This window comes from Bidens hawaiensis, unplaced genomic scaffold, assembly GCF_021521415.1.
Source record: "Bidens hawaiensis isolate Kalapana, Puna unplaced genomic scaffold, B.hawaiensis_p1.1 tig00007028_1, whole genome shotgun sequence".
NCBI lineage: Eukaryota > Viridiplantae > Streptophyta > Magnoliopsida > Asterales > Asteraceae > Bidens > Bidens hawaiensis.
Genome location: NW_027491480.1, coordinates 272,052 through 283,483, shown reverse-complemented (window position 1 = coordinate 283,483; position 11,432 = coordinate 272,052). Strand labels below are relative to the sequence as shown.

Sequence of the window (11,432 nt, the reverse complement as noted above, 5' to 3'; positions counted from 1 at the left end):
ATATGTAAAATCTTAAGTTTCTTAATCACGAAGAAACATAAATTTTAACTATATCTTTTACATATAATGTTTCTTAATTGTGAAGAAACTATTTCTGACTTATATCTTCTTGTATGTAAAAGCTTATGTTTCTTAATCATGAAGAAACATTATCTTAACTATAACCTGTGAATGTTATATTTCTTAATCATAAAGAAATATTACTTTTTTTTACTATATCCTTTGTATGTGAATGCTTACATTTATTAAGCGTGAAGAAATATTAATTTGATCATAACTTCTATTTATGAAAAGTTATATTATTGCTTAAATATGATCAAGGTTTAGCCATACCCCTGACTATAGTCTAAGCCATATAATATAATAATAATAATAATAAAATAATATTCGGGCAGAACCCCTACCTTAATATGTACTCGGTAATGTTAATACTAATGTGGAATGGAAGCTTGACTGACAAAACTTCGCTCCTACTCGCTTATCTGTTCTACGACTTGTTAAAACTTCGATACTTGCACGAATTTCAAGAAAACGGAACCTCGGAACCTCGTCTCGTCGCGAAAATAAGCCTTCGGAACGTTAGCAGAATCTTGGCACGTACTCCTAGGCTAACTAGGTGAGAATGAGAATGAAATGGGTTGAATGGGGATTGTACCCATAGCTGCTCTTTTATAGGCGAATTTTGGAGACCGTCGCGTAGCGCGATGGTCTTTTCCCAGGGCCATCGCGTAGCGCGACGCCGCAATTTCCCTGAAGCTGCCACGTGGTGACACGTGGTTGGCCACGTGTCCCTGGTTTGCTTAATGGGGTATCGCGTAGCGCGATGCCCTCTTGATCCTGGGTCGTCGCGTAGCGTGACGCCCCCTTTTTTTTTCTAATTTTTGGGAATCTGCATCGCCTAGTGCGATGATCCTGTTTATCTGCCCATCGCGTAGCGAGATGGGTCTGGAAAAATCAATTTTTTCATTTTTAGTCCTTTAGGCTTCAGAATTGTTGATTTTGGTCCAAGATTGAGCAGGGTCTTCTCGTGGTGTTACACGGATGATGGTGGGGACGTGGCTCCTGATCTGGACGCACATGTGGTACATTTATTATATTGTCGTTTCGGGTTACTTTTTATTCGTTTAATTATTAAACGTTTTTTTATCGTTTGATATTAGCCGCCGCAACATGTTCCCAGTACTTATCGAGCCGTGAGTTTAGATACCTGCACTAACCCCCCGTTACAAACCATTGAGAGTGGCATGCTACATATGCAGCGGGGGATGCTACAAATGCAGCGTCAGATTAGCTGGGTCGTTAGTTAGTTGGAAACCACTAAGTGCGGTGAGATATACACAGTACCCCCCCCCCCCTTCCCCACTTAGTTTTGACCACGAGGCGAGCAGACACGGACAGGGCGATGACGTACCGACGATGGGGTGTTTATATAGATTTTATACTTTGTTTTATTTGTACAAACTCCTTGCTTTGGTTTATATATGTGTTTATTATTTTGGTGTATATATGCGCTTATAGTTTTGGTGTACATATGTGTTTATTGTTTTTAAACGAACTCCTAAAAATCAAGCTGATTTTAATAACAATTATTTAAAATTTATTAATAAAAAAAACAAAAAATTTATTATTTAAAAATAAGAAAAAAAAGAAAATAAAACAAAAAAGAAAAAAAGTATATAATAAGATAAAAATTGGTGGCGCCCAACCCACCACCCCACCACGTATATCATATACGCGGAGTATTATTAGCTTTTATTTATCAGAATTAAGTGGTGTTTCCAGAAAATTCGTTTTTGAATTCCTAGCCATACCTGGGTGTTCACATTTGAGAACATCAGTCGATTCCCTAAATAGCAATGATACCCGTTTTAGAATGTTTTTTAATTTAATGAAAAAAGAAAAATATTCATGCTTTTCCTTTTGTTTTTCTTTCGGACCACCTTTTTTATAATTAGCATTAATGTATTTTATAATATTTTAAATAAAAAATAAGTATCAGTAATATATGTAAATATTTTCTGTCGACATTTTGTATTCAATGTCCACGAACTATATCTTGTTACGTAATTATATTATACATATATATAAAATATAACTTTGGTGCTGCTATGCCCTCTATTGAGCCACGTGGCGGTACTAAAGTGGTCTAATATTTTGTTTTTATGTTTTTTTTTTTCAAATTTAATAATTAAACGGTTAATCGTCTTAATTCACCGATGAAACGCTCAGGATGGATAACTTTAGGTTTTTATCGACGCCCCGGTTTTACTGCATTTTTGTTTAATCTTGATACCGTAACGAACGTAACTGTAAGTGACCGAATTCGCGTCGACTCACCGTCGCAATGTCCGAGGACACTTAGGTTTTCCCGACGCCCGAGTTTTACCGACTCACTGTTGCAGCGCCCGATACCGACAACACTTGGGTTTTACCGACCGAACAAATGTCGTTTTTTATATTTTAATATTTTATATGTTTATCAACCGAACCCACAGTAATGCACAACTACAACGTGACATAAACATATTCGACCTGCCTGGCTTGTTATCTGGTTGCGCCGGGCAAAAAAACTAGTTATATACAATGAAATCTCTTCAAGTGAAATCGAATATAAAATTAAAATACAAAGAATAACAAAAATGAAAAGATTAATCCATTGATATTATATTTGAATTGTGTAGATTAATTTAAGAGAAAAAATTGATGGGAATGTTATAAATGTAATAACCCGTTTTCGTTGACTTTCTCTTTCAACACACAAGACACATGTAAATTCCCCAATCATTTTAAAACGTTCATAACTTTTTCCTACAACATTCTTTTTTAAATAAAATTTCACCATAATAACAAGCATTTTTTATCTTTAATATGAGTATCATTTTGTTATATAAAAATAAAAATTAGTGGTTTTTTTATACTGTGCTATTGGTTGTTCATTGTGCTTTTTAATTGAGTTTTTCTATGCATTGTGTTATAGAATTTGCTCATTGTGTTATCAATTGGTACTCGCATTAAAGATAAAAATTAAAACAAAGATTGCGTTATTGTGTTTTTTTGTGTGTCTTTGTGTTCATCATTTGTCTGTCTACTTATTATTGCGTTTTAGTCATTGTGTAATACGTTTATTGTCTTTCGTTCAGGATTAACATGTGGTATTCACTTAATTTGAAAAAAAAAGTATTACGCTCATTGTGTGTTACATTCATGTCATTGTATAATATGTAGTTTCCATTGTGTTTTACGTTTCAGGTTATTGTGTTATATGTAATCATCATTGTGTTTTACGTTTCAAGTCATTGTGTTATATGTATGCATCATTGTGTTTTACGTTTCAGGTTATTGTGTAATATGTATTTATCATTGCTTTATGTATTAGATAATTTGCTGTTATTTTATCATTATGTTTACGTATTATTATTATACAACGATATTATTAACATTAAAAAATCACAATGATGATTTGAAAAACACAATGACGAAAAAAACAATGACAAGCAGAAAGACACAATGATGAAAAAAAGACACAATGACAACAAAAAGACACAATGACGTAATTTTTGTTTTAATTTTTATATAACAAAGTCATACTCATAATAAAGATATAAAAACGATTATTATTATGGTGATTTAAAAAAAAATATTATAAGAAAAAGTTATAGACGTTTTAAAATCATGAAGGAATTGATATGTGACTTGAATGTGGAGACAAAAAATATGTACTATTACTTTTAAACAATTCTTTCTTTGGTCCCCACTTGACATATGCCAATTAATTATGATTTCTCACACTTCTTATTTTTGTTAACCTTTGTATAATAACTCAACCTGTGAAATCGATGGTTTAAGTTCCCGTGATAGTTAACAATATAGATTTGAATGTAGAATTAGATTATGTAGATGATGTGTTATATTTTAACCATTCAAAAATAACATATCATATAATATAACATATGACACCTATCATAACATATAACATATCATATTATCGGAATTACCAAACGTAATAAGATACGGTACATGAACCATGTAGAAGCTTATCTCTAAGAGTTCTTTACGTAAATAAAAAAAAAGGACACAACAATTTCAAATTTCCAAACAAACCCGCAAATTCACAATCAACATACTAAATACCCTATTTTATACAACATTCGTCGAACCTTATAAACGGTCACATATATTTTTAACCTTCTTATAAAAAGTTTCAAAACAAGAGAATAATTTATGGCAAAATCTTGCTCTAAAAGTAGAATTAGATTATGTAAATGATGTGTTATATTTTAACCATTCAAAAATAACATATCATATAATATAACATATGACATTTATCATAACGTATAACATATCATATTATCGTAATTAGCAAATGTAACAAGATACAGCACATGAACCATCTAGAAGCTTATCTCTAACTACAATTCTTTTACGTAATTGCAAAAAAAAAGACAACAATTTCAATTTTCCAAACAAATCTGCAAATTCACAATCAACATACTAAATACCTGATTTTATACAAAATTCGTGGAACCTTATAAACCGTCACATATATTTTTAACCTTTTTAAAAAGTTTCAAAACAAGAGAATAGCTTATGACCAAATCTTGCTCCAAAAGGTAGTCTAATAAAATTAAAGTAAAAAAAAAAGTTCAAACCACAAAATAAATGATAGTAAACAAAAACACTTGAAAAAATTCAACTTTTTGAAAATGACAAAAATGCCCCTGATTCATTTTCGGGTATAAATACCCCTTGTTAACAGCACAGTAGGCACCACTTGTTTTATTCTCCTTCAATTCTCCCTCTTTCAAAATGTCCTCAAAAACAAGCCCTAATTCCCAATTTATCAATTCTCAATTCCAATGAATCAACTCATGTTTTACAGTTTTAGCCTCTTTCTGTAGCAATTCAACTGCTTTCATTGCTCTAGGTAACATCTCACACACTTTCCAACTGTTTTAAACCTAAATTCAACTGTTAAGCTCGGTTATTTAACTTTATTTTGTGTTTGCAGTGAATTTTGCTAGGGTTTAAGTTCGTACGAGTAATTTGAGGTCGATCGGAGTTGGATAATTTGGGAATGGGCTCGTCGGATACCGACTTTGAGCATTGGCGACAGCTCAGGGTGGCAGGGGAGCTGCTTTCTGAGCCGCAGGCTTCCGTGGATGATCTGCTTCATATTCTCGATGTAAGCCTTCGGGTTTTAATTTTAAGTTGATTGATGTTATTTGTAGTGTTGATTGTTGTTATAAGTTTTATACTTGCATGTTGTTTGCTTGGTAATTATATGTCTATAATTACCTTTTCGTGTTTCGGTTATGTGGAATTTGGATTCGTCTGGTGACAGGCTGTGATTTAGATTGTGTATTAGTTATGGAATTAAGTATAAATTTGTTAAAATAAATGTGTTACATGTGAAAATAGATTATAACTAGGTTTGTTGTGATTACGAAGATGAATGAGGTTGGTGCGCGGTATTTGATAACAAGCTGGCCCCACCCTTTACCCTAAGCCGCCTCGTTATCAGGTTGCCGGGGCACCTCATGCCGGCCTGGCGCGGTGTTGGGGGCAGTAAAGCCCCTGATGCTGCCTCTCAAGACGCCCACAACAGGGAGTCTTAAAGGCTAATGAATGCCTATCTATGTTATTGGATATAATTGGATTTAAGGTAACTGTGTGATACAAGATTAAGCTGATCGCTGGTTTATGATCTCATGGATTGTAGATGTTAATTATCATTTTACTTGACAGTTTTATAGAATTTGGATTCGGGTAACATGTGAGTGATGATTTATCTGGATTAATGATCTGAATTGAAATGAATTATGATGTCTGTATGATATGTCTTTAGGTGCATTCATCTGGATTTTGTAAAAGTGTGGTGACACTGACAGGCTGTAATTTAGAATCTGCATTACTTATGAAAGTAAACATAAATTTATCAAAATTAATGTGTTACATGTGAAAATAGATAATTAGGTTCGTGCGCGGTATTTGATAAAGTTAAGAGTAGTTAAAGGCTAATGAATGCGTATCTGTGTTATTAGATATAATTAGATTTAACGTTGACCGTGTGATACGAGATTTTAGAACTTGAGTTTTGCGATTTTGATTGGTTTTTTTTATGATGATTCATTTCAGCAATTAGATAAACTTCTGCAAATGGTGGAGCAATCACCTGGTGAGAGAATGAAAGAAGCACTTATTCCATCAACGAGGGCTTTGGTTAGTGGAAGTCTTCTAGAACATCCAAATATGGATGTGAGAGTTTCAGTAGCTTCCTGCCTCTGTGAATTAACGAAAATTACAGCACCCGAACAACCGTATTTTGATGAAGAAATGAGGGTACATCAACTTAAACATTAGACTATTCCATAATGTCTAGTTTGTGGCATTTATAATTTTTTTCTATATCTACAGGGTGTTTTCAGGTGTATTGTTTCTGTCTTAGATAATCTACCAGACATATCAGGCCGATATTTTGATAAGATGGGCGCGATTCTTGACAATGTTGCCAAAGTTAGGGCATGTGCCCTAATGCTTGATATTGATAATGAGTTGGTTGTTAGATTGTTTGAACACTTTCTGAATTCAGTAAGGTATGATATGATATTTGTCGGTTTTGCAGCTGTTGCTATTAGTCTATAACATGTTGCTTGTTTTTCATTTTCAGGGACCATCATCCCGAGAACGTGCTTTCATTAATGGCAGACAATATGTCAATTGTTCTGGAAGAAATTGAAGAGGTTTCACCTGTTATACTCAGAACGCTATTCGCAAGCGTTAAAAACGTGGTATGAGATATATTATATCAGCTATCATGTGAATAAAATAAAGCATTTTGTAATAACTACTTTCCTCCATGTAGGGCGTGTTACCGGCGGCGAGAAAGTTAGGAGAAAAAGTAATTGAACGGTCTGCAGTTAAGCTTCGACCTTACATTAATCAAACAGTGGCCATGTTGGGCGATTCGTTAGTTGACTACAGTCCATTGTTGACTTCTATACGTGACGGGAAAACCAATTTTTTTGAGCATAAAGATGAGAGTGCTTCTGTGCAGTCAAATGTATAATTTAAAAAAAGAAAAAAACCCTTTTCCCTATTTTATTGATCTTATATATACATATATAGCATATTCACTTGTTTTGTGTTTTGTACAGATTGTCGATACTGCACAGTCAACCGTTCCGTTAGATGATGCAACTCAGGTATGAAATTTCATATTTGACTTTTTTGATAGTTTGTTATCAATATGGTTTATTAAATAATGCTTATAATATGAAAAACATTTCTCATTTAGGTTAACACAAGGGAAGAAATGGTAACTGAGCAAGCAGGAAATGCAACACAGCAAACGGTGGTGGAGGGAGCTGTTGACCAACCCGTGCCTAGTTTGACCAGCAAGTTAGATACCAATGATTCAAATGTAGCATCAAAACCTGATACAACAGAATCAGTCAAACCTGTTGTTTCTGAAACTGTTCATGGTGGGAATGTAACCGAAAAAGGTCCTGAAATTCTGGTTTCGGTTCCAAAACCGTTAGAAGAAAGTGAGGTTACAAATGCTTCATTACAAAGTGGCAGCCAAGAAGATTCTCAAACCAAGATCCAAATCAAGAAAGGTGCCCGATCAAAGAAAAAGAGCTCGAATCAACATGAACCACCATCAATAGTTCCTGTGTTGACCACAGTAAACGAAGGGATGGTTGACCAAGAAATGAAGTCACCTAAACGGGCAAGAAAGAAGACACCAAAGGCAGAGGAAAACAAACCTTCGGTTAATACTGGTTCAGATGTGGAACCGGTTAAGAGTCCACAGTCAAAGCCCGCGAAAAGGTCAAAAAAAAAAGTCAGTGGTGGCGATTCAATGGCTAAGAAACCTAAACTATCCGGTAAGAAAGCATTGGAGTCGAAAACACCAAAAAAAGATAATAAGGTGACTGACACAGGTGATTCAGAGGTTAAACCTTCAAAACGACCCGCTAAGAAAGATAATGAAACTGATTCAGATGGTAAATTACTTAAACCATCTGTTAAAAGGAGGCCGAGAAGTAAGGTGATAACTAAGCCTCGTGAAGAAGATGTTGCAAACAGAAACGAAGATACTGATTCAGACAACACACCACTGAAACAGTCTGTTAAAACGGGTCTGAAAGTTAAGGTCAAAACTAAGCCCCATGAAGATGTGTCAAACAATGAAGAGACTGAATCAGATAACACACCACTGAAACAAGCAGTTAGAAAGGGTCAGAGAAGTAAGGTAATAGTAACTAACCCGAGTGAAGATTTCACTAATGAAGAAACGGAATCTGACAACACCCCATTGAAGCAGTCTGAAAATAAAGGAAAGGAAATGGATTCAGACATGAAACCAGTTAACTTGTCTGAAAATATAGATGACGAGGAGACTGATTCTGACAACATACCCCTTAAGTTGACTGCCAAACGAGTCAACAAAAGCGGTTCTATGGTTAAATCGCCATCCAAAATCAAAGATGGCAAGAAGCAGGGACGTGGTAAAACCATTCAGAAGGATCAAACAAAATCTTTATCTGAAGTTGTCGACGTAAGAATATTATAATATGAGTATTCTATTTTCCTTTTATGAAATTATAATTATTTACCTTTTTAATTCATAGGGTATGGACGTTTCTCTAAAGTCAGTGCTAAAAGAGGCTACTAAAGGAAAAGAGAAAGAGAAATCGGAGGGAGCGCGTTCGGCTGGTTCAAAAAGGAAACGATCAGTTACTAAAAAGAAAGTAAGTATTCCTAAGTTGTTCCTCATAGGTTTACTTTTAGTAAATATTTGATTATTTTTATTATTGTTATCGTTTCATAGGTAACAAAGACGATAAAGTATGACGCTAGCTTGGCTGATCAAAAAGTCAAAGTTTGGTGGCCTGATGATAAGATGTAAGCGCCTCTCTTAACGAATTTAAACTTCCTTCCGCACAATATTGCTAATATTTAATCCTTGCGTGTAGGTATTATGAAGGTGTTGTGGAATCCTATGATTCTGCGGAAAAGAAGCACAAGGTTTTTTTACTACTTATTATATACTTGCTATCTAAAAGTTAAAGTTACCTTTTGTCAGTCATAACTACTAACTTGGGTTTTTAATGGCCATATGATATACAGGTTTTGTATTTGGATGGTGATACAGAAACCTTGAATCTAAAAAAAGAAAAGTGGGAACTTATAGAAGAATATTCTACACCAGTTGAGGAGGTTGCAGTTGCAGTTGCAGTTGAAGCTAAAGATGCTGATATCATTCCTGAAATGTATGCATTACCTATTATTAATCTTTTTTCTAGTTATGTATTTACATTACAACAATGTTTCTCAAACTTGAAAACTTTGGTCTTTTAAACAGAGCCGGTAGCTCGGAAGGTGAAAACAAAGCGAACACCAAAGCAGTCAAGCCAAGAGAGAAAGATGACAAGAAACAAACACCGAAAAAGGTGGTGTACTCTAGGGGAAGAAAAGGAAAGAAAAGCAAAGCTAAATCTGGTGATGGTAATGTGAAAGAACCGAAGAGTGTTGTTGCTGCTGAAAAACAAGAAAGCGAAAAGGAGAGGTCAACTGCGAGTCAGCAGATTGGGTCAGAGAGTGAAGAGAAGAAGCAGGATGTGAATTAAGTGGGGATGGTGAAGATGGTAGATTTTGGTAGTGGTTAGTGATTAAGTTGGTTGTTTGGTAGAATCTGTTGTCTTTGTTTTTATAGTAAGTTGCTTGGTTGGTAGAATTTTATTTTATGAATTAATAGTTTATGGTTTAAAAATTCTGGTGGTTTTTTCAATTCTTCTTGCATATTGTGGTGTTGACAAATCATAAAGTAGAAAATTGGTAAATAAAAAATTGCAACAGGGAACGACCTTACCTAGCTGAAATTTTAGAGTCTTTTAATTCGTTAAAACGGTTTTTGGAAAAGATTACTTGTGACTTTATACTAGTGGATAATGACATATAATTGAGAACCATTTAATCATTTATCTTCACTTTAAATACTTTTTATTGTATATGTTAATGAAACATATAATGGGGTATGTACATCTAATATTTAAATCATTGTATTTTTATCAACACTTTTAGCACTTTAGCATATGAAGAATCTTGGGTTGGTTCTGACGAAATTCGTTATATAAAACGGCCCAATATCAAATCAGAATTCAGAAGTACTATAATTCCTTGCCGGAAAGTCGGAAACTATATATTTCTGATTTCTAAGCTTTGTTAACCTTTTTGAAATTTTTAAATTTTTATACTTGGCAATATAAGAAGGGTAGATGTTTGTAGCGAAATTAGGGTGTATGAAGACGAAGAGATGCCGAGCTCAAACCTACCAAATATGAAACAAGTTCAGTTGTTTTAACTAGTTGTTTTAACTGTTTCTCATAAACGTTTAGCGTCGCCAAGTATTAACTAGGTCGTTTTGTGTTCATTAATTGCTTTTTGTCGTGATCCTAAATTCTTATAAGGTAGGGAATGCATTCCGACAAATACTGATAAAAGCGACATAAAAGAACCCTAATGGTATTAAATTTCACCGAGAAACATTCACAAACTATCCTAGAATGTAAGGTCCATGACGCCAATGTGGTAGTCATGGACGAGGAGAACAAGGACCACCCATTATTATGAGTTCTTACACCCACATATTATTCAGAGTAGCCACAAGACAGATGATACATTGTAAACCTATTAAATATGTGATAATGTGTTAAAACACTTCTCAAATTATACTAAGAACATACCTCAATGAACTTTTCATTGACAATATTTTAGTAATATAATTTTTTTTCATCAAACGTTTTGATATTCGCATACCAAAGTCTCTGACAAGCATTGAAAAAAAAAATTTATTTCCATCCAATGAGCTAGGTTAAGCCTTTTAAAAAATTTTCATACTTGCAAATTTAAAAAAGTGAGATATTTGTAGCTAAATTAGGGTGTACGAAGATAGAAAGAACCGAAAAGAGGAGCTTAACCCCATCAAAGGTTTAATGATAGGTTCAATTGTGATAGGTTCAATTAATGTTGCCATGTATTCAAGATGGTCTTTTTTCGTTCATTAATTGTTTTTGTCGTGATCGTAAATTCTTATAAGGTTGGGAACTTAATGCGTCCACAAGAAGAGATAAAAGCGACGTACTTGAACCATAATGATATTAAACATCACCGAGAAACATTCACTAACTATTCTTTATTACTTCGCGGATTTATACTTCCTTTCTTCGTAGATCCCTTCGGGATTGCTGATCTTTCCCTTTTCATATATATTAGCAAATTTGATAGTTTTAATTTTTGAGAGTGTTATAAAAAGGAAAGAAGATGGGGTGGTGAATGAGGTGTTTTATCATTAGGTATTAACCAGTACAATAAAATTATGTTAGAAATGATGCTTATCATGCAAGGTGCCAAGGTCCATGACGCCTATG

General features: G+C 34.1%; 1 protein-coding gene and 1 long non-coding RNA gene across 2 annotated transcripts; both read left to right on the top strand.

Moving 5' to 3' along the window:
- The first annotated feature begins 4,784 nt into the window (after positions 1-4,784).
- Positions 4,785-6,794, top strand: LOC143634183 (sister chromatid cohesion protein PDS5 homolog C-like). The gene is made up of 5 exons (XM_077102338.1): positions 4,785-4,924; positions 5,009-5,182; positions 6,136-6,339; positions 6,415-6,593; positions 6,668-6,794. Exons 2-5 carry the CDS (start codon positions 5,075-5,077, stop codon positions 6,792-6,794), a joined length of 618 nt encoding a protein of 205 aa, XP_076958453.1. The 5' UTR covers positions 4,785-4,924; positions 5,009-5,074.
- A 73-nt stretch (positions 6,795-6,867) lies between these two features.
- On the top strand, positions 6,868-7,333 carry LOC143634128 (uncharacterized). Its single transcript, XR_013153804.1, has 3 exons — positions 6,868-7,060; positions 7,155-7,202; positions 7,295-7,333. It is a non-coding gene; the product is annotated as an uncharacterized LOC143634128 (long non-coding RNA).
- The last annotated feature ends 4,099 nt before the right edge of the window (positions 7,334-11,432 follow it).